Source organism: Camelus bactrianus, chromosome 6 (genome assembly GCF_048773025.1).
Source record: "Camelus bactrianus isolate YW-2024 breed Bactrian camel chromosome 6, ASM4877302v1, whole genome shotgun sequence".
Taxonomy (NCBI): Eukaryota; Metazoa; Chordata; class Mammalia; order Artiodactyla; family Camelidae; genus Camelus; species Camelus bactrianus.
Genome location: NC_133544.1, coordinates 23,391,765 through 23,404,755, shown reverse-complemented (window position 1 = coordinate 23,404,755; position 12,991 = coordinate 23,391,765). Strand labels below are relative to the sequence as shown.

The 12,991-nt window shown below is 49.8% G+C and overlaps 1 protein-coding gene and 1 long non-coding RNA gene across 7 annotated transcripts in view; one reads left to right on the top strand and one right to left on the bottom strand.

Annotated features, from left to right (window-relative positions):
• ESRRB (estrogen related receptor beta) overlaps positions 1-12,991 on the top strand; it is a 156,355-nt gene that overhangs the window by 118,786 nt on the left and 24,578 nt on the right. For all 6 annotated transcript variants that reach the window (XM_074365205.1, XM_045511350.2, XM_045511348.2 and 3 more), the window contains one exon: positions 1,620-1,736. In XM_074365205.1, coding sequence (XP_074221306.1) covers positions 1,620-1,736 — 117 coding nt within the window. The remainder of the gene's footprint in view (positions 1-1,619; positions 1,737-12,991) is intronic.
• Positions 7,150-12,991, bottom strand: part of LOC105063392 (uncharacterized) — a 203,475-nt gene continuing 197,633 nt past the window's right edge. The window contains exon 6 of the long non-coding RNA XR_012507438.1: positions 7,150-7,891. This is a non-coding gene — a long non-coding RNA (uncharacterized LOC105063392). The remainder of the gene's footprint in view (positions 7,892-12,991) is intronic.

The following is a 12,991-nucleotide window of genomic DNA, read 5'->3' as shown; positions in this document are numbered from 1 at the left end:
CGGTTTCTTGGTCTGTGAAATGGGGCACTGGTGAGTCCCAGAGGATTGGGAGAGCTGAGGCAGATCATGCACATAGTTGGTGTACAATAAAGGTGGCCATTATTATTGCTAAGGTGGACGGGTGATGTGGGGAGATCCTGAGGACAGGCAAGCCTGAAGCTGCCCCTTTGAGCCTTGTCCCTGGGTTGGGAGTGGCCTTTCAGAGGCTGCTCTGTACCAGGCAGCGTCCTAGCTGGGTGAGCTGGGCCAAGGTGGGTAATCCGGGCAGGCAGCATGCTGGGCTGTCACTTCTACCTGCCCCCTAAGGAGGTGGGGACCCGGGTCGGAGTGGGGATGGAAGGCTCGTACTAGTTTGGAGTCTGTTCTCGGAAAACCACAGATTCAGTCCCACCACACTGACTGGGATGGCGGCAGAGGAGACAAAATAAAAACAAGACAGCACTGTGGTCCACTGTCCTGCACTTGCATCTTCCTATTGCCTCCCCTTCCTCCAGCATCACCAGTTCTACTCCCTCTTCCCCTCCCATTGCCTTTCCTTTGGCCTCCAGGCATGTGATAGATGCACAGTGCACATTTGCAACATGAGTTTAGGCAGCTAAGAATGCACAGGACTGAGGCCCCTACAGTAGGCAGGCAGCTGGGGCCTGTCCCCACCACCCTGTCAGCCTTCTCAGGAAGAGACACCGAAAAAAGGCAGCGGCCTCCCCAGAGCATTTGAAGGTCAAGCTACATAAGACCTGTACAGTTACATTGCTTGTAACCCGTCTGTAAACCTCAGGCTTCTCATCTGTAAAATGGGGACGGTAGTATACCTACTTCATGGAATTGCTATGAGATTCAGTAGATTATCCATTCAGCAGGTTTGCCTTGCACGCCTCTGTGTGGCAGGGGCTGACCTCAGGGCGACAGAGATTTTGTGGTGAACAGCACACACTCTTGCCCTCATGGTGCCCACAGCCCACTGGCGTCAGGTTCATGGAAGCCGTTATTATCACCCGTTTAAGGGGTGACATGGAAAACGAATCACATAGTCCCTCTGCAGCAATGAACCAGTTCACACTGATAGGGCTTTACAATATTTAAAGCAGTTTTAAATACATGATCTTGCTTAATCCTTCATTTAGTAGATATCATGTTTTGAAGATGAGGAAACTGCTCAGTGGTAGGAAAGATTTTCTCAAGGTCAGCAAAGCTGGGTGGCCTGGGCCTCTGCTGTGGGATGTGGGAGGCAGGCCCTGGTCCCTGTGGGCTCAGAGTTGCCTATAGGCTTTTCCCATGAGCTGGGGCCCCAGCTGCAGGCAGAGGGCCCATGGGCCACACTGAGGTTCTGGTCAGCACTGGGATAAAATGCCAGCTCAGTGAAATTTGATGTCCCAGTTCAGTGATGGCTTCAAAACTGTGGCTGCCTGGCCCACCTGACCCTGGCACTGGACTCTATATGTAAGAGAGATGGAAACACTCTGAGCACCTCGGAGCACCTTGTACTTTGAGAACCACTGCCCTGTGGGAACCTCGGGGCTGGGGAAGTAGTCGTCCAGCTGGCTAGTTCCCATCCAGCCTCTGGCCAGTGGGTGGGGGCCCTGGACAGCACCTGGCAACCCTTCTGTGTCTGGTTACAGGGAACATTGAATACAGCTGCCCGGCCACCAACGAGTGTGAGATCACGAAACGGAGGCGCAAGTCCTGCCAGGCCTGCCGCTTCATGAAATGCCTCAAAGTGGGGATGCTGAAGGAAGGTAAGAGGCCCCGCTTAGCCGCGCAAGGCGGAACCCAGGCTGGGTCCTGGCGAGGCTCTTCTTCCCAAGGAGAGTCTCAGATCCCTGGGAGATGCCAGCAAGCTGTGGACCTTCTCCCAGGGCAGGGCACAAGCACAGGGGTCTGTGGGGTCCTCAGACCCTACCAGACTCTCTGTGCAGCCCAGGTGGAGGCCCCGTCCCCGGGGCACCCATCTCACACACCCTGCAAGCAGGTATACAGCCTCCAGCCCCCACATAGTTCTCCACGCCCTCAGGAGGGCATTTGGGGGCAGGGAATGGAAGTTCTCTGTGAAGGGTCCTTTGGGGAATGGCGACCCTACTTGGGCGTTAGGAAGCTGGCTTGGCGCTCTGGGGAGGGCCCTCCTCTGGGGTCAGCCTCCTCTCCACCCGGGGAAGGAAAACTTGAGATGCCTTATTACCCCTCAGTGGCCCATGGAGTGTGGCAGTGCAAAGACATTAAGGCCCAGAATGACACATCACGTACCCTTCACCTGCCAAGGACGGCCTCTGCTTTCCAGCAGGTGCTCAGGACATGGCTGTCACCTGGAGAATGTTTCCCCTCCCCGGTTCCCTGTCCCCACTGTCCTCTCTCTTCTTGTTCCTTTCTCTGCCTTTTGCCTCCCTTCCTCCTCTAGAACTATGCCGTCCGACATGGCAGCACGAGCCACGCCTTCTAAGTGTAAGGCACACACGCGATTTTCAAGACATTTTAAGATGATAAAAAGGAGTATAAAATATTGTAATAATACTTTTTTAAATGATTTCATGTTGAGATGATAGTATTCTGGATATGCTGGGTTAAACAAAATGCATTGCGACATTAATATCACAAGCTTCTTTTTACCGTCTTTAGTGTGGCTACTGGAACATTTAAAGTGACCTGTGGCTTCGTTATTAGGATAGCTTTCTGTCTCCATCACCTTCCCTGTGGATCTGCTCAGGGTGATGACTTTTGTTCAGTATCATTTTTGGAGATGGGTGTGTGTGTGTGTGTGTGTTTCCCCTTCCCCACCTTTCAAGGTAGCCAGTGGCAATACTTATAGATGAATTTTCATGATTCTGGGCCCTGGGATCCTTCCAGAAATGGGAGGAGGCAGGACAAGAGGTGTGTGCTGGTGGTCAGATTATCTAATCAAGAGGGGCTGGGAGGAAAGGGGAAGGGGTGGGACTGGAATGCTGGCCTTCACTGGAAGCTTCTGGAGCCCAGCCCAGCCTTAAGAGCCCTGAGGCACTCGTTCCATCCCAACTTCAGGCACCCTCTGGGAAAGAGGGTTCAAATTTAAGATGCTTTGTCAGTAGGACAACTCAGATGTTGTAATGTGGAAATCAGAGGCCCCTTCCCTCCATTTTCCATTCCAGGTTCCCCCCTTCCCCTCAGGTCAGCCTGGGGTCTGCACGTGTAAAACAGAAACCCTTGAAGCAGTTGTTCAAACACCCCTGTGTCCACGTGGCATGTTGGCCTTTGAACTGCATTTCTTACTCATGACTTCATGTAACCCTTCTGAGATGGAGAAGGCACTCTGCTCTTAGACACGTGCCAGCTGCTCCATGAGGAGGGGTGGGGTATGGACCGAAGAAACAGCCCTCTTTCTAGATTAAAAATGGGCTGTATTGGAGCTACTGAAAGACTGTGTTGGTTCATTTTGATTCTACCCAATTTGGGTCTATCCTATTTAAGGTGTGACCCAAGCTAGTGGCTGAACCAGGTCCCCTGACTCCTACACCAGATTCTTTCCGCTCTCCAGAGCATCCTGGGCTTCACAAATGAGGAAACTGAGGCACAAAGGCCCTCAGAAGTGTGCCTTAGTGCTGGTCTCTCAACTTTCCCTCTGTGTGCTGCTGGGGACCAACCTGAGGCTTTCTAGACCTTGGAGAGATTCCTTGCTCTTAAGTTTGTAAGGATGGGAGCTGCCACCTTGTTCTGGGAAGCAGGGTGTAAAGACACTGACTCAAGGGGTGGGGGCAGCTACCCAATGGCCTTTCCTGGTTGGAGGGTGTAGCTTCTCTTGGCTTCCTTACTTCACAGCATCGGAGGAACATAATGCAGAGGAAGCTGATTGCTATCAATATACCCCTGAATTTGAAGAGTGACAAAATTGAGTCCTAACAGGGTTGGGGTGAGATGATTCTCCCACCATCAGTCACATGTCGGTTTGCCGGGAGCTGGTCCCAGAGCCTGGAGCTTCTCCGTGCTCTGTGCTCTGTGCTGCATCTGCTCTTCACGGAGGCATGGGTCAGGGATGGGGAGGCTTTCAACCCCAGGCCACCTCCCCTCAACTCCAGGATTGTGAGCTAAAGAGCAGGGGAGGAGAAGGGAGGTGAGGAGAACGTAGGGACCGCCACTCAGAATTCCTGGACCATCTTGCACCCTTGAATGGAGTCTCTTTAGGGACTACCCAGTGCTGGGAGGAGAGTAGAGGAACTTCCTGATGGCCCCCCAGAAAGGGGGAATGATGAAGGAGATCCGAAGAGGCAGAGAAGCAGGTGGCCAAGGGCACAATCCATTGGCGGCAGCAGCCCAGGCACCCCCACCAGCCACTTAAAAGGAGATGGATGCTGTGTGTCCCAGGATGATGGTTTAGGGTGTTGGGGCATGCGGGCCCAAGAGAAACATGTCTCAGGTAGGGAGGACATTCAGGGTGGGCCCTAGTGTTGACCACTCCTGCTGTAAATAAGCCTTGGTTTTGGCCCAGGATGCAGGATGCAGGATGCAGGACTGGTGCAGATCAGCCTCTAACGAGGGCGTCCTTGGCTGTTGGCAGAAGCCAAATGCACCTGCTGAGGTGAACTAACTGGGGCCCAGCCTGAGAGGCCCCCCCAGGAGCCCTGCCCTAGGAGGAGGGGCAGTCACCAGAATATTCCCTTCCCTGGCCCTGTACCTCCCCCAGAGCTAAATTCAAAGTGGGGAAGATGACAGAAAGGCTCTGAGCGCCTCCATTTAGTTCATCTTGTCCCTGCAGTACAGAGCCTTGGCCAGATCCCGGGATCTGAAGCTCCACGGGGACTGGCCCCTTAGGAGGAGCGTGCCTCATTGAGGAGCCTGGGTCCCTGCCAGGCAGGGGCTCTTGGCAGCTGCCCTGTCTCCTGCTTTTGTGTGGGTGCCTGCTTCCCACCCCCTCCATATGCAGGAGCCCAGGCCCCCAGGCTCCCTGCCTCCTTCCGTCTCCCTCAGACTCTGACCTGACTCTGAAATGCAGGCTCCAACCTTCCCTGGGGCTGCTCCCCATCTTTAAGTTTCCACGGTGGGCCTTGGGCATTGGGGAGCCAGGGGCTGGGGTCCTGGGTCTTCCAGGGGGAGGGGGCTGGGGAAGGGGAGAATGGAAGGCCGGCTTCCGCCTCCTCCCCATCTCACCAACACATCAGAACCCCGTTTCCCTCTTCCATCCAGCAGCTCTGGACACCTTGCACAGCTTTTCCTTTAAGTAAAATGACCTGAGAGACTGCCCTGTGATTTTGGGGGCCCAACCACTGCCAGGGAAAAGGTCAGAAGTGGGGCTTTCTTTGGCTGCCTCTGCTGAGGCTGCTAGGGGCTGTGGAACATAGGTGATGTCCAAGGGTCCATCTCGCATCAAGCAAATCCAGTGTATGAAAAATCTGTACTTTCAGGGGAAAAGCGATTGTTCTCTTTATGAGAAACTGAATACAAAATCTGCTCTGGGCTGGGAATCGGTGCCTGTGTTCCCCTCGTGGCTCTGAGATATCCTTGCTGTGTATATTATTTCTCACGGGCCTGGGCGACCACCTCTTCACTTGGAGAGCAGGGGTGGCTGAAACCTGCTCTCCATCACCATGTCAAGGTGAAGACCAGATGGGTCAACTCCTTGGTAAGATGCACTGTGGGGCTGCTTTAAGATGTCAGCTTCCTGGGCACATTAAAAATACTATTTGATTCAAACAGGCTCGTTTGCGCTCAGCTTTTCAGCAGCCCAGCCATTGTGTTAGATGGTGTCCAGGTGTCCTGGCATCCTGGTGTCCAGCTGCCCTGATTTTCCTCCTGGATTTGCTGGAGGTGGCATTCACCTTGGGTTGACCCCTGTCTAGGGTCTAAAATGAGGATGAGAGGGTCCCTTGGGAGGATGGTGGAGAGGCTCTCCCCTGACAGGTGGGCTCTGCAACCTGACTAGGGTGTGGCCTGACAGCTTCTAAGCCAGGAGAACCTGGAAAACCATTTGCAGCATTCCACAGGCACCCCCATGTCTGTGATTTCAGCAACTCCCCCTACACAGATTGTCCCTGCAAACTTCTCCTTACCTCACTTCACCTCCCTGAGGCCACCAGCCTCCCGGTCCCGCTCCATTTCCTCCTCCCCTCAGCCCCTTGCCTGCCTTTCCCCAAGTGTTTTCTAAAAGATATTTGATTTCAGTGAAGGCCAGGCTGACATCCGCACAATATGCCCTCACTCTCTTTGTGCTTGTTGGGAAGGCAGAGGGCTCCTCCAGGGACTCTGGGTAATTGGGTTAGTGGCCAGCTCATGTCAGGAAATTAAAAGGAGGCCCCGATCAGGTTCCCGCTGCATGGGATATAATGGCTTTGTATTTATAGAGTATCCCGCCTCTAGCCAATGCCAGAAATACCACTTCCCTGGCCCTATGCAGGAAGAAGGAGGATGAGAGATGACTTGCCTTTAAAAATTCTTTTTCTTCTCCAAAATACATTAGTGTTCTGAAACAAAACAACTCTTGAGCACTTTAGAGAATAGCTTTGAACTACAGCCCGAGAACTCTGATGGCTGTTTGTATCCCCCGAACCACTATGCACGCACACACACGTGTCTGACCGCCCACAAGATCTTCCCATGTGGCCTCACACCTTGGACCACTCAGGCGCGATGACTTGACGACCTCTGGTTGGGGAAGTGTTGATTGAATAAAGTCACAGGAGATGGTCTTGTCTGTGCTGGGCCCTTACTACTGTCCATCAGGGTTTCGGCGCGTCAGACGTTGGATAACAGGTTCGGGAGTCTTACTGGCTGGTAAAAGCCCAGCATCACCATGTATCAGCTCCTTGGGCCGTTCACTTAAACTTCTTTAAGCCTCCCTTTCCTCCTCTCTAAAATGGGAATAATAATAGTGGCCATTTCATCTTGCTCCCGATTCATCAGGGAAAACCCTAGAGTTGTACCGCAAAGTAAGATGTTGGTTATTGATTTGAGAAGCCCCACACTGTGCTACATCTTTGGTTTTCTGTGCTCCAGAAGACAGTTTTGAATCTCCCAGAGCCTCTGTCCCCACTCCTTAGCTGATGACCCGGCTTCACATTTTCTTGAGGAAATAGAAACAGTCAAGTGGGGAATCTCTAAACCTCCTGCTGTTGAATCCACAAACCTACTGGCTTATTTTGTCCCCCGCCCATTAGAGATATTTCTGTTCCCATCAAAGGCCAGTCTCCCCAGCTTGTCCTCTGAATCACGTTCCTCTTTCTTTATCAAGGACTTTACTCCTATAGTATCGTGTCAGTTTCCAGCCTTGTCAAACTCTTCCTCACTGCTGGATCATTTTCATCAGCACAGAAACAAAATGTAATTTAAAAAACCCACAACTGCATTTTGATTCTTTATCTCCATTCGGCTACTGCTACCTTACCATGCTTCATTTCTCAACCAAACTTCCCCTGAAGAGTTGATAGCAGTTACTATATCCACTTCTATACCCCATCCAATTTAAAAATACAAACAAAAACAAACAAACAAACAAACTTTCTTAAAAAGTATGCATTGAGTAGATCCAGAAAAATATTTATAGTATATTATATCAGTTCAGGCAAGGCTAAGCTTCTATACAGAGACTCCCCTCTTCCCTCAAAATAAAAAACTCAGAAACCTGAGCAAGATAGAATTTTAATGCTCTTCCATCTCTCATATAACAGTCCCAAGGGTCAAAGGTGATCCAGAACTGGTTGGCAGCTTTGCCATCCTTCACAAGTGGCTTGTGTTTGTGGACCCAGTTGTCTCCGTCTCCCAGACAGCCAAAAGGAAGACGAGCCTACATCAGATCCTTTGAAGGGCAGGACCCAGACTGGTACAGGTTCCTTCCATTCACAGCCCTTTGGTAGAATCTAGTCACATGGCCACACCGCTCTGCACAGATGTCCGGGAATTGTAGTCTTTAGCTGAGATGCCATATGTCCAGCTAAAACTGTTGATACGGAAAAAAAGAATGACATATTTTAGAGGACAGGCATTATTACTTGCCAAAAACATGGAAAGTAGGAAGAATACTGATATCTCCCACTCAGTGTTAAGAAAAAGACATTTTACCCTTACTTTTGAGGTTCCCTCTGTGCCTGTCCCCACAGTCATCACTTTCAGGGGCAATAATTATCCTGATTTCACATTCTTTTCCCTTGCCTTTCTTTATAGTTTTATTGTATATTTGCATCTCTAAGCATATTTTTTTTAGTTTTAATTGAATCTTGACTATACATATTCTTCTGCATCTTGATTATTTTAATCAGTATTTCTGAGATGAGTGCTATGGTGCTGTAATTCATTTATTTTCATTTCTGTATTATAGGAGTCAGCCAGATAGTACATATTTTAGGCTTTGTGGGCCAAAAAGTCTCTGTCTTAACTATTTAACTCTGCTGTTGTAATGTGAAAGAGGCCATAGACAAACATGTAAATGAGTAACAGGGCTGTGCTCTGTGAGGTGTTTGATCATTTTCCCAGTTTTTCCACTTTATTTAGAAATCTTTATATATTCTGGTCATTTTATTAGTCATTTATCAGTTGCTGGTGTTGTAAAAATCTCATTTGTAGCTTTCTTCTTTTTTGGAGTCCTTTGATGAAAAGAACTTACTAATTTTAGTAAATTGATTATATCAGTCTGGAGTCAGATAAGCTACCATTGCACCATGAGGTTCTTGTATCAGTCTTTTCCTTTATGGTTTGCACTTTTGTGTCATTAAAAAAAAAATCTTTTCCTAACCTACAACTATAAAGATGCTTTCTTAATCTGCCTTTCTCATGTATGTCTCTGATCCTGCTGGAGGTGACTTCTGAGTGTGATGAGCTGGTGACCCCCAGTCTGCTCCATGAGCACAGCGCCTGAGTTGCCGAACCTGGTACTTCTCTGTCTTCTGCTCACTCAGCCTCTTGGCAGTATTTCAAAGAGTTGGCCAGCCCTCCTTGTAATGCTTTTCTCTTGGCTTCTCTGATACCTCACTTACCTCATTTTCTCCTTACTTCTCTGACCACACTTCAAGGCAAACTCCTCCTCTTCCTGGCCTTTACACTTTTGTGTTATTTGGGACTTGGAACCAGGCTCTCTTCTTCCCCTGCACCCTGCAGGTGATCTTTCCTAGATCCAAGACTAGATCTTAGACCTCATTTTAGATTCCAGTACCTAACTGCCCTACCAGCACCTCCACTTGGCTCCCTTATGAAACATCACAGATCCACCACATCTAAAGAGGTACCGTAGATTTGTCCCACCCCTTCCTCCACAACTCCCAGGCTTCCCCACCTCAGGAATGTTATCCTGATTTACCCCTTGCTCAAGAAAACCTGGAAGTCATCCTGGACTCCTCCTGAGCCAATATCCAAACTATACTTCAGATCATCCCACTTTTCTTCATCTCCATGGCCATGCCTCTGCTCCAGGGAAACACCATCTTTTCCCCAGATCATTGCAACAATTTCCCAACTAGACTTCTGATTCCACTCCTGGTCCTATTTAATCCAATTCCTACAGAAGTCAGAGTCTTTTTAAAACACTAATATGATCCTGTCATTTTGCTTCACATCATTCAGTGGCTTTCCATTGCATTTAGAGTAAATCTAAACACTTTGGTTTTCAAGACCCTGCGTTATTACTGACCAAGGTTCTTGGACTCCTTAATCAATGGGTCGGGCCAGAGGGCTGGCTTAGGTGGTCTACCTACTCTCTTGGTGGTGCTGTGTGCTGGGATCACCCGCAGTACCCTGCTTTTGCTCCCAGCACCTCAGAAGTGGCAGTTGGGTTTTTGGTCTTTTTGCATCTTGTTCATAATTTGCCCCAGCTGGGCATACAGGCAGTTATTGTTGGTTCCTTGTAGTTTCTTTGTATTCTGTTGCTTGAGGAGATGTTTGTCAAGGTGCAGGCACTGCAGCAAAGGGTCCCAGGTCCCAGCCTGTCTCAGCGTGAGCCAGCCCTTCCCTACCTCTTCAGTGCCAGCTCGCACGGTTCCTCCGCTGCCCCCTCACTCCTACCCACTCTGCTCCAGCCTCTCCGGCTTACTTTTGATGCTCAAGCATGACAGACTCCTTCTCACCTTATGGCCCTCAGGTGTTTCCCTCTGCCTGGAATGCTCTCGCGTGGCGGGCTCCCCATCCTTCCAGCCTCAACTTAAATGCCATCTCAGAAAGTCCTCTCTTCCCACTTCATTACTTTCTATCATATCCCCTTGTTTAGTTCCTCTTTGGATCTCTCCCAGGGTGAAGTGGTCTTATTTATCCATTTGTTTGTTTGTATACTTGTTCACTCTGATAGAACAACACAAGTTGTTCTTGAATTAGGTACTTACAGATTCTTTTGAAAATCCATTGAAAACTACCATAAAACATATACAAGTACCTACACATAAAATTTTGAAGACAACTTCACAGAGCCTCTGAAGCCCAGCTAAGCAGTTCTCGAAGCCAGATGAAGACCTGTTGTGGCAGAATTGGCCTTTGAGAGGTAGAAAGGACCTCAGGCTCCATCCAGACTCTCGGATAGCAAATTGCTTTTAGTTGGACTGTCAGCCCTAGGGTGGGGAGCGGCTGCCTAGTATGCATGACTGAAAGGCTTCTTAGGCAGTGCCTGGGATCAGTAGGCAAGAGTGCCATGATTGATTAGCAATGTCTGCCACAGACTGGGAAATGGAGGGCAGTGGCACAGCTGACAGCTTTTTGCTGTGAGTGATCTAGTGCAACTGAGTTTAAATGATTTGCCCAAGGCCACACAGCTAGCAAATAAATGAGTGAATAACAGGTGGAATCTAGTCTCCTTGGTTATTCAAGTATTCCTTCTGAGAAGCCTGTTCCAACTCACTGTAGCTGCCTTGATGAGTAGCAAAGACTATGGCCGTCCCTCAAAGGGGGTAGGAGAGGAAGGGGAGGTGAAGCTGAAGTAGCTTCTCCTGGTTGGGTGTTCAGTTTTAGAGACTTCCTAGCCACTGAGGATGCAGGCATATCACAACACTGCCAAAATGTCTTTGGGGACATGGTGCCCTGGGTGAGAAGGGTCCAGAGGAGGGAGCAGCGCAAGAGTGGACACTTCTTTAATAGACAGAAGGCCAGGACCTCGCCACCTGGTACCAGCTTACCCAGCCAGCCTGGAGCAGTTGGCACAGCTCTGGAATATGGGGTGGCATGTGTGTTTGTCCACCCACATATCTCTCTCTCAGCTTCTCTTGAGTCAGGTGTAAGGCATTCTTCACCATTATAATATGGTGCCAGGATAAGAGGCAGCCCCAAATAGCTGTCCTCTCTGAGAGGCAGCAAGGTGAGCTCACTTGTCCCCTAGAAACCCCACAGGACAGGTGGCTGAAGGGAGCCCAGCTTGTGCAGGAGCAGGGCCGGGGTGCCCATCAGCCTGCCCACATGACCTACCACCCCTGGGCTCTCAGGAGCCCAGAGTACTCATTCCACCTTTGGGGTGGTTTTCTCCTCTTTCTAGAGCTGGGTCAGCTCTAGCTCGGTAGCACTTATAGGCAGAGAGTCAATCCCTAAATCTCCTGGAAGGAACACTTGTTAGATCAAAGTATGGTATAAAATAGGTCCAGCGTGGGGCTCCTGAGACCTGCAAGTAATCAGAATCATTTACAGGAGTTTTACAAAATTATCCATTCCTGGATATCACCCCAGACCTATCGACTCAGAACCTCTAAGTGTAAATCCTCAAGGTCTGTGTAGTTCAGCGGTTTTCAGGGTGTTCTGATGATCATACAGGATGGGTGGTCTCAAGTTCAGGGCAAAGGAGACAGGACGTAGAGATTAAGGTTTAGCTCCTCCCGCTAACATTTCCTGGATGAGTGACCCTGAGCAAGTCACCGGAGCTTTCCAAGCCCTCAGTTTGCACATGGAAATAATAATAAGTACGCACTCTCCCTCCCTCAATTTTGTTACACAGAGATGAAATGAGATATGGAAATAGCTTTGTAAACTGTGAAGCATTGCACACATCATTAATAAACCAAGGACATTAAATTGTGTGTATGTGTGGCGGGGGATGGGGGTGGTATTTCTAGGTAAGGGGAGGAGAAGGGCCTTGACCGTGACAACTTTGCAGTGTCAGGACAGCAGCTGTGCAGGGGAGGCAAAGAAGGACACAGGCTCAGAGCCTGCCCCTCTCTGCCTGGTCTGAGCATTTCCTGTGGGAAGAGAAATGTGACAGGGGCAGTGCCTGGGACAGGCTGCAGGCCAGGTGTGGGGCCACGGTTTTCCGAGCTTTAACTGGTTATATTTAGTGCCTGGAATAAAAGAAAGAAACTTAAACAGCCCCCCACTTCTGCCGCCCCTGCACACTCTATTTTTACTTCCAAAAGGCTGGGCTCTTGTCCAGCTTAGGGAGGACAACTGAGAAGAAAGAGGGGAGGAGGAGGGAAGCAGGAATTATTTTACTTCCATTAAGAAAAAAGTCAGAAGGCCGATCTTATGAAGGCAGCAAGTGGACATCTGATCCAGGACGTGGCGGCTGCCAGCTCTGGCTGCTCCCACGTGCCTGCGGTGGGTTGGAGAGGTCAGCAGATGGGGCATGGGCTTGGGAGCTTTGGGAAGCCCCGCTCCTCTCCTCCCAAGCAGTTTCTTCCCCAGAGCAGCCCCGCAGCTTCTTTACCATTTCCTATGCCTGAGTTGGGAAGTGGGATTGGACACTGCGGATATGGGGACACCGCCACAGAGACTGCTGGGGGTTGGTGGGGGTCCACCTGTGGTCCTGGTTTTGGACAGAGGTGGCCCCTCTGCCTTGTTGGCATATTCAAGAGAGCACCTGTGCTGGCGCTGTGTACCCCTGGGCACATTATGCAACCTCTCTGAACCCTAGTTACTTCAGAGTTTTTGTTTAAGTTACATCTGACCTATAGTAGTTATACTAAGGGGATGTGTTTCTCTTCCCATGAAGAAAGCTGGCAGTTCAAGGTAGACGCTTCCACTTTCAACAGGTAGATGAAAGGAAAGAGATTACCACTGAGTGCCTCTTGCATCCTAAGCACATTGCTGTGTTTCACACATTTTATGGTATTTAATTCCACTAGCCAGAGAAAGGTGAAGTATT